Below are 25,641 nucleotides of genomic sequence, written 5' to 3' on the forward strand. Positions count from 1 at the left end.
TGCCAATTATCTTGTAAACAACTTCTTAATTGTGGGCATGTGCTGTTAGCTAGGAATCTGGGTCATTTTCTTGCACAGATCATCAATTTGTTCTCACCAACCTCACTGTTTATTTTATATTACCGCTGTCCTTTCGGACGTATGACAACAAAACTTATCACAGCGTTAGCTCAAGCAATAATGAGGGAATAGATACAGGCTTGCAACTATAAAACAACAATGGAATGGTAAAAGACAATGTTATTTGTCATTGGCACTCTTTATACACAGGCATGCCTGCTTGACGATTAATCTATTACACAAAGTAAAAACACTGACCTCAGTAATAGTGCAAAATATTTGGTCATGTGACTATCCAGAAGTGATGAACATCTTTATAGAATAAAAAATCCGCTGCAGTTGCTAGTAATTTCTTAATTTCTTGTACAACCTATTTTGAAGCATAAAGCTACATCTTCAGGTGCCACCATATAATTATGACAGTAAAAATGTGTGACAGTCAGGCCAGTCATGGGTGGTTGACACCCATGTCAAATAAAAATGTGGGAACATAGGACCAGTAACCATAGTAACTGCCTGGACAGCACGACATGGAAGCACTTCCGTGTCATGCTGTCCAAGTGGATGCTGTGGCTGCTTGCCCTACGCTCCCACCACGTGTTTGTTTGACGTGCATGTGACCAACCAATGACCCCTCCCACGACTGACTGCCACACATTTATGTTCCCATAATTAGACTGGTACTTTGATTTTATGTTCTCCTCTTCTTAATTGATGTCTCACTTGACTTCGTCCCTTTTTCTTCCTATTGACATTTGATGTGACTGAACGAGTTATAAGGGGCATAAGAGACAGATGGTTCGCAACGTGTGATGATGGAGTTAAGGGAGTATTTTAGGCTGTGGCGGAGAGAGGAGACGCGAGAGAATAATTTCAGCCGCCACCTTTTCTTGTGCTACTTACAACTCAGTCTCATATTTTTGCATGAATTTTTCAAGCACTGTATTCAGCAACAATATCGATAGTCAACATTTTAAATTCAAACACTAAGTCTCTAAAAATATGCTCCGTCAGAATCAAGGCAACGTCAGCCATTTCCAACTACTGCGCTCTTATTGGTTGGCGACTTGTTACAGGTAGCATAGCCACCACACCACACTTTGTTTAGCTCATAGTGTGATTAGTTTACAGACCTTAGCCTACAAAGCATTTGAAATTCCTAAAGTACTGGATTATAAAGTATAAACAGGCACAAGAAGCTACAAATCAGTGTCGGTGTGAGTGTTTAATTCTTCTCCACCTAGGAAGCAATTTTACCAATACTCAATGTCAACTGATAAAACCAAATCGCAAAACCATACACAAACAAGAAAGAACTTTCAAAATTCTTCATCATACAATGGTCCTACTAGGAAAAAGAGTGGGTTTGGCCAGTAGCAATACTGTAGGGTACATAACTGAAAAGACTGTCACTCTTGCTAATGATGAGGTAATTGAGCCATTTCCCAACACAATACTGCCACGAATTATACCTTAAAACATGCAGTTTTGAGGGTTCTTTCATTTTATGTTCACTTGGAAAATAGCAAAAATTTATAGCCTACATGGAGAAATAAACTGAAAACTGTGAAATACCGTGAAAACTGCCGAATTACAATATCTTGGATGTTTGTTTTCCATCCACAGCCAATAGCTGCATAGCATGGTGACGTCATGCGCTAATGCACTGACTTCTAGCATATACTGATAACACAGTCTAACATAACAGTCGCGACAATTCATTTATTTCTTGTTACCTACAGCGATAGCAGTGCACCAAGTGAACAGCAAGTGACACTTTTGAGTGCAATATCGTGTGAGTGCGAATACTATCATTACTATGTATTTGTAACATAGTTTATACAATAGGGAACATATGCAGTGCAATAAAATTGATAATAAATAAAAATGACAGCACATTTGTCACTCTTCAGTTTCCTAAGGACTCTAGCAGATATGAAACAGCACTTTACAGGATTATTTATTTCTGATTCTCTTGTAACATACAGATATTTTCTGAAGAATGTCATTCTCCTTCAATAGCAAAAAATTGCTTGTAGACACCAGAAGACCTGACTTTTGCAGAAAGACAGCATATATCTACCCAACAAGGTGAAGTTTTGTTTGCTACTTACATCCAAATCGGTGAATATGGAATGTACGAAACTTGTGCAGAATGGAACACCTACATTATTTAACGTACAAAGTAAACCACCATACCCGCAGCTGAATGGAAAACCACACACATTATAATAAAACGTCAAGGGGAATAAAACTGTTTCCCAACACAGACGAAACCAACTTCACACTAACTGTTACATTTCAGCCACAAACGGCAAGAATCTTCAACATATTTGTTTTTGAAGCAAAAGTAATTACATTTACAAAAATATTTATGTACTAGAAAATCAGGTGAAGTGTAAGAATAGGCAATAGACTCTGTAAAAATATTGTGTGTGTGTGTGTGTGTGTGTGTGTGTGTGTGTGTGTGTGTGTGTGTAAGTCATCATCATAATAAGAGCAGGCAACAACAGAAATATACACTGCTCATGCATGAAATATGTGTTCATATTCTCTTCCCTTCAATGGAGGGTGCTGCAATTATACAGATATTTGGAAGTATTTCTTCATGAGTAAACTGTAGTTCACTTCAGTGAATCATGAGACTTTGCTGTTTTTACATTTACTTCACATTAATTGATGTCTCTTGGTAATTTACTAATGTGGGGAATGCAAAACATTAAAACTATTTTATTAGTTAAGTAGAAAAATAATTAACAATAAACACTGTCATTATGATGCACATAACTGTCTTGTTTTCTCCCTGCTTGGAGTGCTAGTGTTGCTGCAAGTGTCAAACGGTAACAACTTTCACACCAGAGGGTATTGCAAATGTTATGTTAGACTATGGTGAGAAACAGCAGGCTTACTTGGCGGGATGTTCCATTGTACACCTTATGTTTTCGGTCTATAACAAATGGAGTGACTGCACCTTCCACTTAGGTTTAATTTATATTTTTATATTGTTATACCTCGTACACCCTTCACTACTGTGCATTTATTTTACTTACAGTAGTTCTGCTCAGAGCCTGTTGACAGACTCCAGAACCTATTGTGTTTCTACCAACTGTAGCCAATGTAGGCTACTCCATTTGCTATGTGTGGTACTGCAGTGAACAGGACATGTCCAGTGAACAGCTGTGCAATAGCTTTTTCATCTTTGTTGTAGGCTTCAATGATGTTTATGAAAGCAGACAGGCTGTTATAAATGTAACTGATTGCTGGGACAGAGAAACACTGAAATCACAGGAGACAACTTTTTTTCACATTTATTTGTATAAGTAAGTACCAAATGTGAAGGAAAACTTGTGTGTATATATGTGCTTTCACGAAACCTGCTGTGTTTACACTACAGCAAGTACAAGTTTGAAGTGCAAGTAGCGTGCATTGGCACAGTGCTCCATTTCGACAACTCAGTACAATATACAGAGAAAAGTTTGCAAGCAACACTCTTGAGGTCACTGCACTCGCATCACCAGAGTATGATGCACTGTCATTGGCTACAGAAGGAAAACAGACACCCCCACATGTTATATTCCACTGTCTTGCACCTTACTTCACTGTTTTCGGTCTAATTCATCGCGTTCATTAAGTTTTGCTTTTTTCTGGGTGAGAGTAAAGGAAAAATCTCTCAAAAATATATGTTTTCAGGTATAATCTTTCATCGTAGCATGCAAGAAATTAGCTCAGTTAACATGTACCCAGACACCAATTTCAATTTTTTGACAAGTTTTTACCTGGCTGTTACACATCTGTGATATTTTTTAAAAACTGACGAAATTCATTACCACAACTTATTGTATAAACATTGTATTGTTCACTTAATTTCCTTCACTTTCACAAATTTTATAAAATGTATTGGAGAGGATTATGACTTTTAATCGTATCTGCCAATTACGTATGTTTTTGCTTGTATTTTGGTGGTTTTAACGTTTTCCTCGAATCTGCATTTTCCTCATTTTGTGTTTTTTTAAGCCTGGACTGCAAGAAAATGAAAACTAGGGGTTTCTCTGTATTTGGTGGCACCTGAAGATGAAGCTTTATATTTTGAAGCTGATCATGCAGTAAATTAAGAAATTACTTGCAACTGAAGTCGTTTTACTTATTCTATTAATCATCAGTAGCAGTTTAATCTGTGAATGTACCAGTATGTAGTTTTCAAATGATGAATCTGAAGGAAAAAAATAAAATAACTTGTCTTATAGTTGGGTAAATACAGTACATACAACTTTTCTACACTTTAAACAGATTTTCACTAAATCTATCATGGTCAATCTTAACATTAAAAAACAATGGTAAACATCAAGTTTTGATCCACTGCTCTATTTCATTTGACAGCAACCACCAGATCAAAGGACAGGTTCTGCAAGCCTGCGTAATAATAAAGCTGATGTTGAAATTGACCAATAGCAATATATTTTGAATAAAGTGAAAGTCATAAATGGAAATGACCTCTTTCAAATCATTTATTGATGCAACTGATCTGAGCTACAAGAAAATTTTAGATATGACTATGGTGTACTTTAAAGTGTTAGCTACAATTCACTGAAATTGGGAATTATCCTACAAATTTTTATATGTTTGTTTTATGCCATGCCTGGCATTTTCCTCGCCACATTTATTGTAATGTGTTCAGTAATAATATTAAACAATATGGAACTATCAACATGTTCAACCAATGTTCAGAAATACAGTAATACTAATGGCAACCTTCACTTATCTTTATATGAAATTTTAGAACTTCAATTTACATTGAAATCTCCCTTTGAGAGTAAAATTTGGGTTATTGTCTTTTATTGACACACACATTGTATTCTAAGCAACATCTGCAGCCCACAGAAGTGAACGTTCTACACCTTGCATAAATGAATTAAGTGTCTCTTGAAATACTGTGTTACAGTTACTTATTTTGGTTAGGATACCGCTTTTACACAGAAGACATCATATCAGCTACTTGTATTTGTTGCTAGCATGAAATTAATCATTGACCTACCATAATCTTATATGCAGCCAAATGCCTCAACAAACATAGTGGACATTTTAAATAATGTGTGAACAAATAGCTATCAAACAGTGTTTTGAAAATTATGTAATGGAAACAACTGCACTTTCAACACATTTTTGTGTCATCTACATACTTTACCTACTAAATTTGCAACTGCATTATTATGAGGAAATTTTTATTACGGTTAGCTTGATAACTTGACTAACACTGTTGGGAAATAACAAAAAGCGTAGTGATGCTAGATAACAGCAGAAACTCTGTTTGGCCATTTCAATATGTTTTTGGAGGAAAGATTGCTGTATCTACAGTGCCGAATAATCCTAGTCATGCAAATTGCTGGATGTAGAGTCAGTACAGATGACAAGTGATTTTTCCATAGAAAATTACTTGGCTAAATAAATTATTATAGATTTGGCATCTAAGGGCAGACCCAGCCTGTTAATACAGTAAACAGCGACTCCTAGCAGAGTAAGCAATCACCGCATCTCAGTCCCATTATGACAGTGTGGGACACGACAAACAAACAAAACTGGTGACATTACATAGATATATGGCACCTTCATATATTCTCAAAAGAAAGAGTCAGTCTCATTTTCTTGTCTGTCACTTATAGCCATACATACAAATTACTTTTACTATAGTCATACATGTGTACATCTGATGGAACTATTAACACAGGGTAGTGCAGAAGTCACATAGCATTTCTAATATAACTTCTTTATTAGCAAATATATTTTCTCTTTAAGTTATGGAAAAGTGTAATCTACCTGCGCAAAAAAATTATGTCACTTAAATTACCATCACCCATAGATTCATAAAATATGTAAATCAATGCACAACCTCTGCATCACCCTCTTGACTTTACCTCATCTTCAAATATTTCGGAGAACTTTAACATTGTCCGTAGGTTGCTATCTGCTTCCAAACAGCAATTAACCAACTGATGGCAAACTTCCAGTTTTGAAATACATGACATACATAAACTGACAGGCATCAAGTCATCTGGCGTCACCTGGTGGAAGAAATAGAAGAATTAAGAGTGATATGAATTCACTATGCACATCATATTTTACCATGAAGCAAAACTGCCACTGTTCACAGAACCTACAACAACAACCATGACTGTTATAAAATTATGTTTTGATATCTATGAGGACAATATTACTCATCATATAAATTTCAGCTTTCTATATTACATCAGAACATAAATTGCTTGCATAAAAATTACAGAATGTTGCTATATGTATTCCAAAAATATCTTCAAGTTTAAACCCTGCAAGAAAACAGATTCTAGCACTTCACATAAATATTCTTAGATAATGTCCATTAGCTAACACTTACTCAAAGATGTCAAAATATATGTGCTTCGTTTAAAAGTTTGTCTAATACCAAATTCTCAAAACATTTTTATTTGTCTCAGTGTACACATTTAATAAAGCACTTTAAATGACAGTCTTGGCCATGTCAAAAAGTGTTCTTTTTCACGCAGGTTCTTCTCAGACTATGACTTTTTGCACTGTTGATCAAGTCAGTAATGGTTAAAGTTTCTAATCAGTCACATAATCTTTCCTGAGACTTAATGCAGTGTTACATCTCAAATAAAACTTTGTACAAGTGAAAAATGACAAATCATACATTTAACTGTGACAATCTCCTGAATGAAATGCATCAAATTTTATACTGTAAAAATCCTAATATTTAAGGTTGTGCACTTTGTATGAAAGACGTGCATGTGCACAAGGCATAGAAGTAGCAAGAGACTTTAGGAAAGAAAGGGCCAGCATAGCATGTGCTCTGACTGGGGAAATTGTGACAATAAGTTACCAAGCAGTTTCTGTCTCTAATTTTTTGTTGTTTCCTTATCTGTTTGTGCAATACTAGTTGATAATGTATAGGGTTCCTTGGACCAATAAAGTGAAACAGACAAACATCACTGGGCATAAGAAATACTGGTAGAACAGTGGATAAGAAAGATATCTTTTTAATTTAACAGACATTGTATAAGAGACAATTTGATACTGTACGTCATTTAGAATTGTTTAGATTTAAGTTGTACAACAAATTCTGGAAAGATGTGTTCAATGAGGATAGTACTAATAAGAAACCAAAGATATTACTTGACCCCGTGGTCCATTATTTTAACATTGCCTTTCCCCTTAAAGGACCAGGACCAGTAACTCACAACACAAATAAACCTGTTTATAAATGGTGGATTACAAAGGCAATGCTATAAAAAGAAAACTATATGCAGAAAGTAAAGCACGAAATGATCCCAGTTTTCATACTGTTTTAAAAATACAAAAAGATACTCAGGCGAGAATTAAGCAAGGCTACAAAAGTCACAAATACAACTTCTATAAAAGGAGTTCTAAAAATGTACGACAATTTGGGATGCTGTTAGAAGCATCCTTGGAGCTAGAGGTATTTAAAGTGTGTAGGTCATATGATACACAAATATCATATGAAAAGCAGATAAGTGAAGTTTTTACCGAGCACTTTTTGGATATTGTCTGTAATCTTTCATCACAGATTACATCACACACATTGTCTTGTACCATTGGGTTTATAAAATCAGGCATATCATTGTTTCCTGCATCAGTAACTCAAGAACAAGTGCTGAAAATTATCAGTGGAAATAACAACTTATATTCATCTAGTGCTGATGGTGTGTCTGACTTTTATTACAAACTATTGCTCTAGAAATTATAAATACACTTAGTGATGTAATTTAAGCGCAGGTGATGTAATTAATTACAATCTGTTTCCCCAATGTTTTCAAACTGAGCAAAGTTATTCCTCTGTTCAAAAAAGGAGACAAACTATGTAACAATTATCAACCAATCTGTTTTCTTTCTCTGATGTTGAAGATTATAGAAAAAGTAACAAATTGCCATGTAATTTCATCCCCTCATAAATATTGTCTGCTCACAAAATATCAGTTGGGTTTTCACAAAAACAGGGCCATAAATGAAGCTTTATTTTCTTTTACTAATCAAGTTCTGATGGCTTTTATGTTAAACATTCTTTCTCTGGTCTATTCATAGGTCTGACTAAAGCCTTTGACATAATCTCTCTCTGTTGCTTGAAAAACTAGAGTTGCTTGGCATTAGAGGCACTTGAAATATATAGTTTCATTCCTACCTCACTAATAAGAGGCAGGAGGCTGAATTTTCAAACAAAGATGGTACTAAAGTTCTATCCAATGAAATTACGATCTGTTATGGTCACACTCAAGGTTTAGTTCTAGAGTCCTTACTTTTCCTCTTATTTATCAATGACCTAACAGGCTAATTTTCTGGATATACAAAAACAAATTATTATCAAACAAAAGCAAAACTGCTCATATGATTTTCTGTGTGCCCAAGAATCACTCTATCTACATGGACTCCATACTAACTGAAGATGAAACAATAGAGCAAAACGATGAGATCAAATTTCTTGGGGTATGGCTAAACAATAACTTCCAATGGAATATTCACAGAGAAAAGCTGCTATTGAAGACTCTGTGCCATGCTTTTCATATTCTTGATCAGTCCTGTGATATCTCAATTCTAAAAACGGTTTATTTTCCTTTAGTACACTCAGTTCTCTCTTGTGGAATCAATTTTAGCGGTGAGTGTTTGGTTAAATTTTTGTGATTCAAAAAAGGCTCTTAAAGATAATGAAACAGGTGGCTCCATGTACCTCCACTAAGCCTATTTTCAAGGAATTAAAAATACTGCATGTTCCCTGCATTTATATCTTAGAATCTGTGACATTTTTTAAAAGGAATCTGCACTTGTTTGTGACCAAATGAGCCTATTTATAATCGTAATACTTGTCCTAGTGTAGACACTCACCTTAGTAGTCACAGACATACCACAAGTTTATTTGGTATAAGAAATATGGACAGTGTGCTTTACAATAAATTACCCTTTATCAGTCAGGGAAAATAGAAATGCATTTAGGAATAAAATAAAAGATTTCTTTCTTACACACACTTTTTTACTCTGTTGATTACTATTTAAAATCTAATTTGTTTTAACAGTTCTTGTACTTTTTAGTGTACAATGTGACTCTACTACAGTATGCCTAAATTTATAAGTTTAATGGAATAGTATACAATTGGTCTGGGTTGTGCTATTATGATTTTGTGTTTTGTTTTTACTTTTTAGTGCTACTAACTTGCAGTTATGTATTTAACTCCAAGTCTAGTCTGATGTACTGGACTGCATTCAGTTATTTGTGTATTACCTCACATACAGCAAGCAGTCATAAAAATATTTAACCATCTCCCTTGTGAATTACAGGTGCTGTCACGTAGTGACTGTTTTAAAAACTACTTCAAATTATTTCTGTTTAACAACTCTATCCTCTCCATCAATGATTGAATAGATTACCAACACTCTTAGCATAATAGTGAGTTACTACAAATATTATGCATGCAAAATGCAGCAAAAGTATTGAAATTATGTATCATCATCAAGTGCATTATCTTTGAATAACAACCACTACGAATGCAGGTCTTTATGGAAAGAAATGTGGCAGTCAGAAGTGGTTATTGTAAGTAAATATAAAAAGAAATATTAAAGCAGTTCATTAAAAACTAGATGGTAGCCTGGCATCAAAAACTAGAAGAAAGCTAGGTTAGACATGTCAAACAGAACTGGATGTACCAAATTAAGTGTAGACACAATGAGATTTCCACTCTGCAGCGGAGTGTGTGCTGATATGAAACTTCCTGGCAGATTAAAACTGTGTGCCGGACCGAGACTCGAACTCGGGACCTTTGCCTTTCGCGGGCAAGTGCTCTACCAACTGAGCTACCCACACACGACTCACACCCCATTGTCACAGCTTTACTTCCATCAGTACCTCGTCTCCTACTGCAAACCTTGCAGAACTAGCACTCCTGGAAGAAAGGATATTGCAGAGACATGGCTTAGCCACAGCCTGGGGGATGTTTCCAGAATGAGATTTCCACTCTGCAGCAGCGTGTGCGCTGATATGAAACTTCCTCGTGGATTAAAACTGTGTGCTGGACCAAGACTTGAACTCAGGACCTTTGCCTTTTGCAGGCAAGTAGTCTACCAACTGAGCTACCCAAGCACGGCTCACGCCCTGTCCCCACAGCTTTACTTTCACCAGTACCTCATCTCCTACTTTCCAAACTTCACAGAAGCTCTCCTGCAAACCTTGCAGAACTAGCACTCCTGGAAGAAACATTGAGACATAACATGAACTTCTTACAGATGTAAACAATAATTCTTTTTCATCCATGACACAAAGCTAAAAAAAAAGTAGTCGATACAGTAACTTCTTCACCTGTTACCAATTAAATACAAAAAACACGACAGGTACAGTATGCTATATTGCACATTATGCTGCCTTATTTTATTTTAAGTCTTCAAAAGCTCTTCTACATTCAGTATTAGAAGCAGAATTCGGAAGTCTTAAAATCAAATAAGGCAGAAGGGATAGAATTTCTAAAATCATTGTGGAAGTGGCGACAAAATGATTACTCGTGTTGGTGTGTAGAATGTGAGACTGGCAATATATCACGTGACTTTCAGAAATAATATCATCCACACAACTCCCAAATTGCAAGAGTTGACAAGTGCGAGAATTATCACACAAACAGCTTAACATCTCACGACTCCAAGCTACTGGTAAGAATAATATACAGAAGAATGAAAAAGAAAACTGAGGATCAGTTAGATGACGATCAGGTTGACTTTAGGAAAGGTAAGGGCACCACAGAACCAGTTCTCAAGTTGCGGTCGATAATGGAAGCAAGACTGAAGAAAAATCAAGACATATTCATATAATTTGTGGAGCTGGAAAAAGCGTTTGACAATGTAAAATGGTGTGAGATGTTCAAAACTCTGAGAAAAATAGGGGTAAGCTATAGGGAAAGGTGGGTAATATACAATATATACCAGAACCACAAGAGAGCAATAAGAGTGGAAGACCAAGAAGGAAGAGCACAGTTTAAAAAGGGTGTCAGAGAGGGATGTAGTATTTTATCTCTACAGTTTAATCTATATGTCAAAGAAGAAATGATGGAAATAAAAGAAAGGAACACGAGTGGGATTAAACTCCTAGGTGAAAGGATATCAGTGTTAAGATTTGCTGATGGCATTGCTTTTCTCAGTGAAAGTGAAGAAGAATTTCAGGAACTGTCAAATGGAATGAAAAGTCTAATGAATACAGATTCAGGGTGTATACGTGGATCAGGAAAAAAAAATCCCAGATTTTTCCCGGATTTCCGGGTTAAAAATACACTTTCTGCCAGATGAAAATACACTTTTTCCATGTTAAGTAACAGTATACTTTTCCTCGGATCTGTAAAACTTATCAATCCTTTCAATGGTTGTGGTTTTATACACTGGCGTAGAATTTCCCGGCACCTTAGAAAATGAAACCCAGGGGAAAAAACACGTTTTGGAAAGATGTCCGATGTGCAGTAACATGTACACTGCATATTTTCGTATTACGAAAGTATGAATTCGAATTCCACCAAACACCGCTTGATACTTTCTAAAGGATTGAAATCGAGATTGCGATGCACTTTTGTAAGCCAATCGTAGCTCGTGTCAAGCGATCTCACCAGCCAATGACAGCTGGTGTTCAGAGCATAGGACACCTGATGTAGTCAGCCAACAGCAACATCACTGTTAAGAAGTGTGAACACAAAAATAAGAAAAGGTAATGGTTTAAATTAATATAGTGTTGCTACAAGAAAAGAAAAGAAAAGCTTTCACATATAATGTTGGTCTCTAAGATTAATAAGCTGCAAGAGAAGCTCAGCTGTCACACATAAAGATGATCTTTTTTGCGTATGTTACACTTTAAGATACATCACACAAACATGCTAGTAAAATGTTTAACGACATAAATGTCTGAACTTCTGGGCTCGAAAATATTCTAAATGGTCGTCCTCAAAGATTTTATTTTTGAATGAGAGTCAACCGCTCTGTGATTTAAGAAATTAATTGGACATTCACGCACAGAGTTCATCTTGTGAAAAAGGAAATTTACTTTGAAAGTAGCGCTTTTCAAACAACCATTCGGAATATTTTCCCACAACCTGTTAGAAATAGATTCGTTTCAGCAGTTGCCAGAGAGCACCAGATAACAGGCGTCACCGCACTTGCGCAGCTATGATGATGCAGGAAGCCTGTACATTTGAACGTGTAAAACATTAAAAGATCTTACATTATGTCATAAAAGAAACAAGACATTAGTGGATACACCAAGAGCATGGGAATTTTGTGAACCATACTAAAATGCATAATTCGACATCGAAACTGGCCAATAGTGTTGAATTAAACACTTTCTTTCAAATAAATTGACTGCCCGAAAAGATTAATAAAAGTCAAATTTCTTTCACCAACCGACAAAAATAACTTCATTGTTCTGCAAGGTGATTAACGCTCGACTGTCAGAAATGTGGAAACAAAATAAAATCTGAAACTAATAACATATTTTCGCCTTCCGTAATTATGTGAATGTATTTTAATTCACTTGATAGCTCCCAGCCACAGAAATCCGTTTTGTTTTCATTTGACGTGAGAGCAATAATTGAATAGGAAACAGCAAAATTACTTAACGTAAACACGGGTCATACGGAGACTACCATCTCCCCATTACAACTCAAACTGCTCTGCGCATCAGGTCCAGATCTACAATATTTCCAAAACGGGCAATATTAGATAGACGCTCCCCGTCCCTCGAGTGTTTGAGGTAGGATGCCAAAAATTTAAAAAATTGACTTTTCAAAGATATCTTCATTTTTAGTGCACATCTTTCTGAAGAGTCTGATCCATAAAACATATATGTTTGTGGAAACGTAAGATATGTTATTTGGTCTTAAGTGTGCCAAAGTGCAGTGCCACACCTCTTCACACAGCATTCTTCCACCACACGTCTCTGTATTTCACTCTGTGGAATTCAAACGTGTAATATTTTGTAATGGGTGCCATCAAACTATATTCAGGCCAGTGGAAATTTAAATGTCCTGTGGTGCCTCTCCTGCTCCCAGTTGGCCGATTTGACTTCCTGATCCTCTTTAAAAAAATCTCACAATTAATACTGGACGGGATTATTTGTAACTGGCAAAACAAGAGCTCTTCAGAAAATTTGCACTCTTTACTGCCTATTAGCTAATAACTGTTTTGTGTGACATAAAATTACATATAGCATACACAAAATGAGTAAAGACAAGAGACAAGCAAGACAGTACACAATTCTTCAATCCTTCCATCCTAGCTTTTTTTCCTCTAATCTTGCCACAGCTTTATATGCTGCATTTTCCTTTCTGGGAAAGAATCTATTACCTCATCAAAGTTTGTCAATGTTTTAATACATGGAAAAATGAAATGCCATTGTCTAATACTGAAAAAGCTGTTAATACAAATAGTACCAAAGAACGGTGTGGTTACTCGATCTGATTACGTGTATTTTGTCACTGTCTGCTAGATAAAATGAAATAGGCCTGGTTAATATTGCAGCAATTGTTACGCACACCAAATAAAAGAGACTGTTTTGGCATAAATGGTCATTTTTATAACATGACAAAATATAATTCACGAAGTACCAATATCAAATGCTTATTAGGCCTACCACAAGCAAAAAGTTTAATGATAGGAAATAGTTTCACATTCCATTCATACACTCTAGCTTCTAAAGCAGGAGATCAAAAAGTAGTAGTACGAAATTTTTATATAAATTTGGAATTGTCATATCCTTCCATAATTTGTGCCAGTCCCTGTTTCTTCTCCTTCCTCGTTCTAACAACCAATCTTGTCATCACTAATTCTGTAACTATTCCTGCCAGTGTCAAAACTTATTCTCTGGTTAACTTCACTAACCCTGCCACAATCACCGGTTTAGTTACCCCGCATTTATTCTTAAGTTAGGCTTTATTACGTGTTCGTACAATGCATTTTCCATGCGACTCCCAGAAAAGAACTTTAGCGGCTGCTAGCCGGGGACTATATAATTGGCCCTTAGTTGTGTAGCAGTCTGGCCAAAAACTTTCTGGCCAAAAACTTTCTGTCAAAATTTCATTTTCTTGGATACACGGAGAAGACAATATGTAATCTTCGTTGCCTGTTATTCCTGTTAGTCGTTTATTTCCACTCTGCTAGTCTGAATCTATGGAATTCTCTAGTAATTATAACAACGCTGATATTTTGCAAACCCAGTCAACCATACAGTGATTGGCATTCACCCATTCGGCTTTATTTGCTCAACTCTTATAGCCCCGTCCCTTTTGTCTGCAGTGAAGTTTATTTCTAGATGCGACGGGGATTCCCCTGGCAGAGACATCACATACACTATGCACACATTCAAAAATCAACTTACGATTCATTCAGAAATCAACTTAGAATTTGATCAAAAATGTTCAAAAACCAACAGGGATCCATTCAAAATCATATGAGTAATCGATAGACCAACATGTGCTGGATGCTAGGCGCTTTGTGAAACAAGGTCCCCCCCCCCCCCCCCCCCCGGTCCCCTGAAACTGCCACCCGGGGCAGATACCTTAGTTTGCCCCCGCTCCCTAGTTCTGGGCCTGCTGCGCATACGTGAAGCTGGCAGCTTAGGCGCACCAGTGAAATTTTTCCGGATAGAATCTGGCTGCTTGCTGCTATTGCTTGTACAGCTAACTGCCACACTTCTGTAACCAGAAGCGGGAGAAGGTACTACTCATATGTGACTCAACTGCACATGCGCATAAGCTCGCTCGCAACCCCTCAAACAAAGCTAATGTAAACAGTTGTGACATCACGCTCATCGGAGGCAATTTGTTGTTATGAAACATTGCGTAGTATGCCTAAAGCCTTTGACACATTTTGCTGTTGGCAGACGCTTGTATGAGCGTTGTATATAGTGCATTTCCTTTGCAACTTAAGTTTTATTTTCGTTTTTTTTTTTCTCTCTTCCCCCCCCCCCCTCCTCCCGTTCATGTTTTATTGCTGCAGTATTATTCTGCAATAGCGTGATACAGGAATATTCTTTGTTAGAGTATTGGTTCTTACCAGACAAAGTTACAAAAATTTAACTGAAAACTAAAACAATGAAAAATTCCCAGAATTGTAAAAAATGCCTGTGTTTTTCCCGGTTTTCTCCCAGATGAAAACATGCCCGGGTCTTTACCGGATCTCCCGGTTGTCCTGGGTTGTATACACCCTGAGATTAAGAACTGAGAGTAAATCAAAGGAAGACGAAAGTAATGAGAAGTAGCAGAAATGAGAACAGTAAGAAACTTAACATCATAAATGGTGATCACAAAGTAGATGTTTAGGAATTCTGCTACCTAGGCAGCAAAATAACCCATGACGGACAGAGTAAGGACATATAAAGCAGACTGGCAGTGCTCAATGGGGAATTCCCAGCCAATAGAGGTCTCCTAGTATCCAACACGAGTCTTAATTTGGGGAAGAAACTTCTGAGAATGTATATTTGGAGCACAACATAGTATGGCAGTGAAATGTGGACTGTGGGAAAACCAGAACAGAAGAGAATAGAAGCATCTGAGATGCGGTGTTTTGGAAGAATGTTGAAAATTAGGTGGACGAATCCGATAAGGAATGAGGAGGTTCTCTGTAGAATCTGCGAGGAAAGGAATATATGGAAAACACTGTCAAGGAGAAGGGACAGTATCATAGCACATCTGTTAAGACATCTGGAGTAACATCTATGGTGCTAGAGGAAGACAGAGACAGATATTGGGAAACCTCCAGCAAATAAATGAGGATGTAGGTTGCAAGTGCTACTCTGAGATGAAAAGGTCAGCACAGGAGAGTAATTCATGGAGGGAGAACCAGTACATACACGTAACAGCAATGTTCACTTTATAGAAGATGTCCAAAGCAACCACCCCACACTTGCAAATACTTCAGCATTCTCTGGATAATACTACGCTGGATTAAGGTCCACGGAACTTGGAGCTCAGGCCACTGAACCTCCAAGATCAATCCATTTCACTGGAAGTGCTTCATTTAATTAGTTACACACATTCATTCATAAGTGTGGCGGTGCACCATCATCCTGACACGATAGCAATTGCCGAACATCAAGTGGCATGTTTCCTAATGTGTCAGGCAAAGAAACATTTAATACAGGGGTGCATTCAATCTGCCCAGCAACAGGTAATGGCCCATAAGTATTCCTCCCAAAATTCTAGTCCACAGGTTAATTCAGACCCATGTATGTACTAGTACACTTCTCTTAGCCAGGAATGTTGTTTTGCCAGTGCTAGCCTGCTTTCTATATCCTCTTTGCTTTGTCCGTCATCAGTTATTTTGCTGCCCAGGCAGCAGAACTCCTTAACTTCATCTGCTTCGTGATCACCAATTACAATGTTAAGTTTCTCGCTGTTCTCATTTCTGCTACTTCTCATTACTTTAATCTTTCTTTGATTTACTCTCAACCCATATTCTGTACCCATTCGACAGTTCGTCCCATTCGACAGTTCGTCCCATTCGACAGTTCGTCCCATTCGACAGTTCGTCCCATTCGACAGTTCGTCCCATTCGACAGTTCGTCCCATTCGACAGTTCGTCCCATTCGACAGTTCGTCCCATTCGACAGTTCGTCCCATTCGACAGTTCGTCCCATTCGACAGTTCGTCCCATTCGACAGTTCGTCCCATTCGACAGTTCGTCCCATTCGACAGTTCGTCCCATTCGACAGTTCGTCCCATTCGACAGTTCGTCCCATTCGACAGTTCGTCCCATTCGACAGTTCGTCCCATTCGACAGTTCGTCCCATTCGACAGTTCGTCCCATTCGACAGTTCGTCCCATTCGACAGTTCGTCCCATTCGACAGTTCGTCCCATTCGACAGTTCGTCCCATTCGACAGTTCGTCCCATTCGACAGTTCGTCCCATTCGACAGTTCGTCCCATTCGACAGTTCGTCCCATTCGACAGTTCGTCCCATTCGACAGTTCGTCCCATTCGACAGTTCGTCCCACTCAGATCCTGTAATTTTTCTTCACTTTCACTGAGGATACCAATGTACTCAGTGAATCTTATCTTTGATATCCTTTCACCTTGAATATTAATCCCACTCTTGAATCTTTCTTTTATTTCCATAATTGCTTCTTTGATGTACAGATTGAACAGTGTGGGCTGTAAGGCGTCGAGATTTATGGGGGGACACCTTACATGTTGGGTGTCCCAGTTTTGTGTGTCATTTATAGTGTTGCAACACACTGGTTGTGCAACATGGGTCGGGTTTTGTGTGTATATTTCACTTGTTTGAGATTTAATAAGTGTGGCATAGACAGTGATGAGAATAACTCCCTTATGTAAGCTTGCATCTTTAAGTTAAATAGAAACTGAGTGAAAGAATCACTGGAGGGGAAGCCAGTTTCAGTTACCCACACTGTGACGCAATGGCATACAGAGCCGCAGCCTAGTCAAGGTCAAGCGCAAGTGACTAGCATGGCAGAGAACTGGGGAAGAATGGTATATCACATGAGCGGCGCGTGAGGATGTAACTTACCATTCTTGTGGATGATAAAGTGTTACTAAGGGGGCTGGTCTTCCACTAGTCAGTCTTCCTCTCAGTAAAAGTAATTAACTATCCTGAATTTTGTGATGTTACTGATATTTTTTATTTTATGTTATTTGAGAAATCTAATGGCAGGATCCCCTTGTCTGAACAGGCGATACCTGAGATTGCTCTAGTGCACTGTAATGATCCAACATGTGCAAAAGTGGTTCCAATAAATACTATTACAGGGAATAGTTGTTGTCTATTGTAAGACAGAGGTCCCCTTCATACCTCACTGGAATATTTTACAAACATTGATGGCAGCTATTCTTCTGAAGTCTGAACCTTTGATGAGTAATAGCACATGGAAGTGGAATCGTGCACACAATGCAAACATAGCATTTCCTTATTACCAACCAGAGGCATGTTCAGAGGGCGAAAAACTACACCCCTGTCTCACACCCTTTTTAATCGAAGTACTTTGTTCTATGTCTCCCACTCTTAGTGTTCCGTCTTGGTTCTTGTACATTTTGCATATTAACCCACCTTTCCCTATAGCTTACCCTTTTCTCAGAAGTTCAAACATCTTGCACCACTTGGCAGGAAGGTTGGCAGCCCTGCAGCCAGACGACTAGCGCGAGTTTTGGTGTTCTCGTAAAGATAAGTCATTTTAGATTATAAAACATCTAGATTAGTACTGAATACGTGGTAAATAAGTGTATTAGTGTGCCGTTTAAGTCTACCATTAAAGGTTTCATTTTTCTTTACGTAATATAGCAGAAAACACGAAAAGACCGTACAGTCGTATTTTCTGTTTACGTTCTGCTGAAGCAAATCTATAGAATTTCGTTTAGTTGTTCCTTGCTCTCTCCAGCAATTTAACTTAGCGTACCTTTTCATTATTTAACTAGCATTTCCGGAAAGTAGCGTAAAGTTTAAGTTGTTGTTTCAGAAACTTTGCACTTTTGTTTTTGTTTACAACCAGTTGCGTAAACAGTTGCGTATAGGCCAAATTTGTGTAACCATATTTTCGTGTTTATCTGTAATTTAACGGACTTATTCTTAATAAACTATTACGTTTATCATGAGTGAAAAGTGCTTGACTTGCCGTAGAATTGTTAGGTCGGGGCTTTGGTGTGATGGGTGCTGTAGTTTTTTCCATGTGGGTGACTGTAGTGGCGTGGGAATAGGGGAAGTAAATGAGACTCATCAGTGGTTTTGTAGGATTTGTAGTAGAGATAGGAAGACACTAGAACAGGAGGGGAAAATTGCCGCCCTTCAGGCTGAGTTAGACAAGGCCAGGGGAGATCTTGACAGGTTAAGGAGGGAGAAGGGTAAAGAGAGGTGGGAAGTGGCAACAGGCAACAGGAGGAACAGGCCTAGAACTTTGTCTGACAGCTTTATGGTGAATGTGGAAAATAGATTTGACCTGTTGCTTCAGTTAGAAGCTGGTGAGCCTCAAGCAGTTGCAGATGTAGACAGGGCACAACAAACTTTCAGCAGCAAATTGAAAAGTAAGAATGTAGGGAAATCAGTAAAGAGAAAGAAAGTGTTGTTGTTAGGTAGTTCCCATGGAAGAGGTGTTGGCCAACTTTTGCAGGATGAACTAGGATCAGAATACCAGGTCACCAATTTTTTTAAACCTAGTGCTGGTCTGGAGCAGGTGACAGAGGATTTAGGATCACTTTGCAAAGATTTCACTAAGGAAGACACCGTGGTTATAGTGGGTGGGGCAGGTAACAGTATTGACAGAGATCCTGGGTACAGTATAGAGTGTGACCTGGCGAAGATTGCGTCAGCATCGAAGCATACTAGTGTTGAGTTTGTATCTGTTCTTGGGCGCCATGACCGACCTCATTTGAACTCTTCTGTCAAGAGAGTTAATTTGGAGCTGGAACGGCTGCTCATGTCGGGTGCGAGGTCACACATTGGTGTGGTTCCTGTTGATTCTCTCAGTAGGTGGGATTATACTAGGCATGGCCTTCACCTCAACAGGAAGGGGAAGGGTAAATTGGCTGGGGAAATAGCAGGAAAGTTAAAGGGGGGAGGCACTATCATGAGTGGTAAAATACCAGTGGTTATAGGATTCAGAAAAGACCCTTTTTTAGGGTAGGGAGGACAGAAAGAAAGCAAATTTTAAGAGAGGTTAGAACTGAGACAAATCTTCAGTTTGAGAAAGAAATCAAAAAACATAATTCCAGCTTATTACATCAGCATAAACAGCCATTGGTTAAGAATTTTCAACTGTCAGCAGATATTTTAACTCCACCCAATCTTAACTCAGTCAATGAGAAATGTCAGCTATCTTTATTGCATCAAAATATTCGAGGACTGAGAAATAAAATTAATGAATTAACTATCTGCATAGATGAATTAGAGTCTTCAAACCCAGCTGACATAATCTGCCTCTCTGAACATCATGTGACCACTGGTATAGAACTTTTAAGTGTTACAGGGTTTAGGTTAGCATCTCACTTTTGTAGATCAGAAATGGAGAAAGGAGGAGTTGCCACATTCATCAGGAACTGTCATAAATTTAAGAACATAGACATTCATAAATTTTGCCTAGAACAGCATATGGAAGCATGTGCAACAGAATTAGAATTTCACAAAAAATCCTTCATAATATTAAGTGTATATCGAGCACCTGCAGGTAACTTTAATCTGTTTGTCAACCACCTTGAAGCTGTACTGGCCCATTTAACAACCAAAAACAAAGAAATAGTGGTTGCTGGTGATTTCAATGTAGATTTCCTTAAAGACTCTCCCAATAAGAACTTGTTTGAGTTAGTAACACTATCATTCAACTTAATCCCCACAGTAAAGTTCCCCACTAGGATAGCCACTTGCTCACAAACAGCCATTGATAATATCTTTATAGAAAAGTCCAATGAACAAAATTATATTACAAAACCAATAGTCAATGGCCTCTCAGACCATGACATGCAGTTCCTTCTGTTAAATGTTAATACTGAACAGGATATAAAATCTGTTAAATCTGAGCTCAAAAGGGTAATCAGTAAGCCAAAAATTGATTATTTTAGGACACTCCTCAGAGACATTCACTGGACTGATGTTTACAGCATTCATGGCATGAATGAAAAATATAACATTTTTGCTAATAAAGTGCTAACCTTATTCGAACACTGCTTTCCCCCAAAACTTACCAAGGTTAGAGCAAAGTCTACAAAGAAGCCATGGATTACTCGAGGAATAGGGGTATCTTGTAAAACAAAAAGAAAACTGTATCTGTCACTCCGAAACATTTCCAATGTTGATGCTATAGCACATTATAAGAAATACTGCAAAATATTAAAGACTGTAATACGGATGTCAAAGCAAATATATTACAAGGAAAAGATAGTCATATCAGATAACAAAATAAAGACAATATGGGATATAGTGAAGGAGGAGACCGGTAGAACCAGGCATGAAGAGGAACAAATAGCATTAAGAGTAAATGATACATTGGTGACAGATGTGTATAGTGTTGCAGAACTTTTTAACAAACATTTTATAACTGTTACTGACAAGATGGGGTTGTCAGGTTCGGTAGATGCTGCTATGGATTACCTTAGACCAGACATTTCAAGTAACTTCCTTAATATGAATTTGACCCCCACTACCCCAACAGAAATAATGTCCATCATACAATCTTTAAAATCAAAAACATCTAGTGGGTATGATGAAATATCAACAAAGTTAATTAAAGAATGTGATTCTGAGCTAAGTAACATATTAAGCTATCTGTGTAACCAGTCGTTTATTAGTGGAATATTTCCTGAATGGCTGAAATATGCTGAAGTTAAGCCACTGTTTAAGAAGGGAGATAAAGAAATAGCATCAAATTTCCGTCCAATTTCACTGTTGCCAGCATTCTCAAAAATTTTCGAAAAAGTAATGTACAGTCGTCTTTATAACCATCTTATCTCAAATAACATACTGTCAAAGTCACAGTTTGGATTTCTAAAAGGTTCTGATATTGAGAAGGCTATCTACACTTACAGTGAAAATGTGCTTAATTCATTAGACAAAAAATTGCAGGCAACTGGTATATTTTGTGATCTGTCAAAGGCATTTGACTGTGTAAATCACAATATCCTTTTAAGTAAACTAGAATATTATAGTATAACAGGAAATGCTGCAAAATGGTTCAAATCTTATATCTCTGGCAGGAAACAAAGGGTGTTATTAGGAAAGAGACATGTATCAAGCTATCAGGCCTCATCCAACTGGGAACTAATTACATGTGGGGTCCCACAAGGTTCCATTTTGGGGCCCTTACTATTTCTTGTGTATATCAATGACCTTTCAGCAGTAACATTACCAGATGCCAAGTTTGTTTTGTTTGCCGATGACACAAACATTGCAATAAATAGCAAGTCAAATGTAGTCTTAGAAAGATCAGCCAATAAAATATTTGTGGACATTAATCACTGGTTCCTAGCCAATTCTTTGTCACTAAACTTTGAAAAAACACACTACATGCAGTTCAGAACTTGTAAGGGGTGTCCCAAGAGTATATGTCTAACATACGATGACAAGAAGATAGAAGAAGTGGACAGTGTTAAATTCTTGGGATTACAGCTTGATAATAAATTCAACTGGGAGGAGCACACCACAGAACTGCTGAAGCGTCTTAACAAATCTCTGTTTGCAATGCGAATTTTGTCAGACATAGGGGATATAAAAATGAAAAAGCTGGCATACTATGCTTACTTTCATTCCATAATGTCATATGGGATTATTTTTTGGGGTAATTCATCAAGCCAAGCTAAAGTTTTCCGGGCACAAAAACGTGCAGTGAGAGTTATATGTGGTGTGAACTCAAGAACATCCTGCAGAAGCCTGTTTAGGGAACTAGGGATACTAACTACTGCTTCCCAATATATTTATTCCTTAATGAAGTTTGTCATTAAAAATATATCACTTTTTCAAACCAACAGCTCAATTCATGGAATCAATACTAAAAATAAGAATAATCTTCACAAGGATTTAAAGTCACTTAGTCTTGTACAAAAAGGTGTGCATTATTCAGGAACACACATTTTCAATAACTTGCCAGCAGCCATAAAAAGTTTGACAACCAATGAAATTCAGTTTAAGAGAAGCCTAAAGGATTTATTGGTGGCCAACTCCTTCTACTCCATTGATGAATTTCTTAGTAAAACCAACTGATTTGTATATAAGTACAACGTAACTTCTGCACAATTTCAGTGCAGTAATGTGTTCATTGAAAATGTGTGTGTGTGTGTGTGTGTGTGTGTGTGTGTGTGTGTGTGTGTGTGTGTTAGTATAATCTAACTTCTGCACCATTTCAGTGCAGTAATGTGTTCATTGTAAATAAGTATTACAGTAGTTGTATTACCTTATAAATAAATAAAAAACTTTTTTATTTTAAATTCAGTGCATTAGTATTTGTAAAATTACTCTTAGTGTTCATTAAAAAATGACTATCATTCCACTTGGGACCTGTGGAATGGTACATTAGCTTATTTGTTTTAATTGTAAATATTTGTCATGTATTGTTGTTTTTCTGACATGTTCCACATCCTGGAGGACCTCCTCACTACGGATCAATTGGAATGAAAGTAAATCTAATCTAATCTAATCTAATCTTCACATTGTCAAACTTTTTTTTCCAGGTCCACAAATCCTATGGACCTGTCTTGATTTTTCTTCAGTCTTGCTTCTGTTAACCACCACTACACCACAATTGCCTCTCTGGTGCCTCTACTTTTCCTAAAGCCAAACTGACCGCCACCTAAAAAATCTTCAATTTTCTTTTCCATTCTTCAGTATATTATTCTCATCAGCAATTTGGATGCACGAGCTGTTAAGATGACTGCATGATAATTCTCGTACTTGTTGGCTAATCCATAAATAATTGTTTTGTTTCCACTTCCCTCAGTCATTTTAGATATTCTGATGGAATTTTATATATTCCTTCTGCCTTATTTGATCGCAAGTCTTCCAGAGTAGTTTTATATATATATATATATATATTAATTATGAGTCTATTGCTGGATTCTGTGCCTCTTCTATATCGGTTCCTGTTTCTTCTCCTATCACGTAGTCAGACAAGTCTTCACTCTCATAGAGGCCTTCAACATCCTCTTTCCACCTATCTGCTCTCTCCTCTTCATTTAACAGTGGAACTTCCATTGCACTCTTAATGTTACCACCTTTGCTTTTAATTTCACAGAGGGTTGTTTTGACTTTTCTATATGTTGAAGAAGTCCCTTTGACAATCATGTCTTTTTCAATTCCTTCATATTTTTCCTGCAGCCATTTTGCCTTAGCTTCCCTGTACTTCCTATTTATTTCATTCCTAAGTGACTTGCATTTCTGTATTCCTGAATTTCAACAAAAAGTTTTGCACTTTCTTCCTTCATCAATCAACTAAAGTATTTCTTCTGTTACCCATGGTTTCTTCACAGTTACCTTTTTTGTACTTAAGTTTTTCTTTCAAGCTTTGGTGACTGCCCTTTTTAGACGTCCATTCCTCTTCAAGTGAACTGCATGCTGAGCTACCCCTTATCACAGTATCTGTGGCCTCAGAGAACATAAAGCATATCTCCTCATTTCTTAGAACACCCATATCCCACTTCTTTGAGTATTGCTTCCCCCCCCCCCCCCCCCCCCTGGCTACTCTCTTAAACTTCAGTCGACTCTTCATCATTGCCAAATTGTGATCTGAGTCTATATTTGCTCCTGGGTAAGTCTTAAAATCCAGTAACTGATTTCAGACTCTCCACCTGACCGTGGTGTAATCTAACTGAGAGTTTTCCCTTACCTCCTGGCCTTTTCCAAGTATATCTCCTCGTCTTGCGATTCTTGAATAGAGTATTTGCTATTACTAGCTGAAATTTGTTGCTGAACTCAGTCTTCCTCCTCTTTTATTCCTAGTGCTAAGCCCATATTCTCCCATAACCCTTTCTTTTACTCCTGCCCCTACAACTGCATTCCCATCCCCTGTGACTATTACATTTTCTTCACCATTTACATACTGAATTACCTGTTCAATATCCTCATATACTTTCTCTGCCTCTTCATCTTCAGCTTGCAATGTTGGCATATATAGTTGAACTATTGTTGTAAGTGTTGGTTTGTTGCCAGTTCTGATGAGAACAAGCCTGCCACTGAACTATTAACAGCAACTCACTCTCCCCCCACCTTGCTATTAATAATGAATCCTACTCTCATTATACCATTTCTACTGCCGCTGATATTACCATATACTCATCTAACGAGAAATCACTGACCCCATTATATCTACATTGAGCCTCTGCATTCCCCTTTTCAATTTTTCAAGTATTCCTACATCTATGTTCCAACTTCTAACATTCCACACCCCAACTCATAGAATGGTATCCTTTCATTGGTTATTCAATCTTTTTCTCATCATCACTTCCCCATCGGGAGTCCCTTCCTGGAGATCTGAATGGGGAACTAGTCCAGAATCTTTTGCCAATGAAGAGATCATCACGACACTTTTTCCATTACAGAACAGATGTCCTGTGGATACACAATATGTGTCTTTAATGCAGTGGTTTACATTGCCTTCTGCATCCTCATGCCGTTGATCATAGCTGATTCTGCTGCCTTCAGGGGTAGTTTCCCACCCCAAGAGAAAGAGAGAGCTCTGAACCTCTGTGCGCTCCTCTGCCCTCTTTGACAAAGCCTTTGGCAGAATGAGAGTGAGTTCTTATGCCAGAAGTCTTCAGCCGCCACTGCTGACGATTTTTATTCAAAATTTAAGTGGTAGCAGGTTTCAAACCTGGAACCAAGGACATTTTGATTAAGCTAACTGAGATTTTCCCTTACCTCCTGGCCTTTTCCAAGTATATCTCCATGTCTTGTGATTCTTGAATAGAGTATTCGCTATTACTAGCTGAAATTTGTTGCTGAAGTCAATTAGTCTTTCTCCTCTTCATTCCTAGTGCTAAGCCCATATTCTCACATAAAAAAGAAGCTACTCCTAGACCACGGATGCAACCAGTCCATATTACGTTATTCATAAAATGTTTTTCACCGTCCACTTGGTGC

General features: G+C 37.6%; 1 protein-coding gene across 4 annotated transcripts in view; it reads right to left on the reverse strand.

Moving 5' to 3' along the window:
- The window catches only part of LOC126259493 (zinc finger protein 250-like), a 171,906-nt gene that overhangs the window by 104,341 nt on the left and 41,924 nt on the right, over positions 1-25,641 (reverse strand). For all 4 annotated transcript variants that reach the window (XM_049956336.1, XM_049956337.1, XM_049956338.1 and 1 more), the window contains exon 5: positions 5,970-6,116. In XM_049956336.1, the coding sequence (XP_049812293.1) occupies positions 5,970-6,116 (147 nt within the window). The remainder of the gene's footprint in view (positions 1-5,969; positions 6,117-25,641) is intronic.

The sequence above is a fragment of the Schistocerca nitens genome, chromosome 5 (genome assembly GCF_023898315.1).
Source record: "Schistocerca nitens isolate TAMUIC-IGC-003100 chromosome 5, iqSchNite1.1, whole genome shotgun sequence".
Classification (NCBI taxonomy): domain Eukaryota; kingdom Metazoa; phylum Arthropoda; class Insecta; order Orthoptera; family Acrididae; genus Schistocerca; species Schistocerca nitens.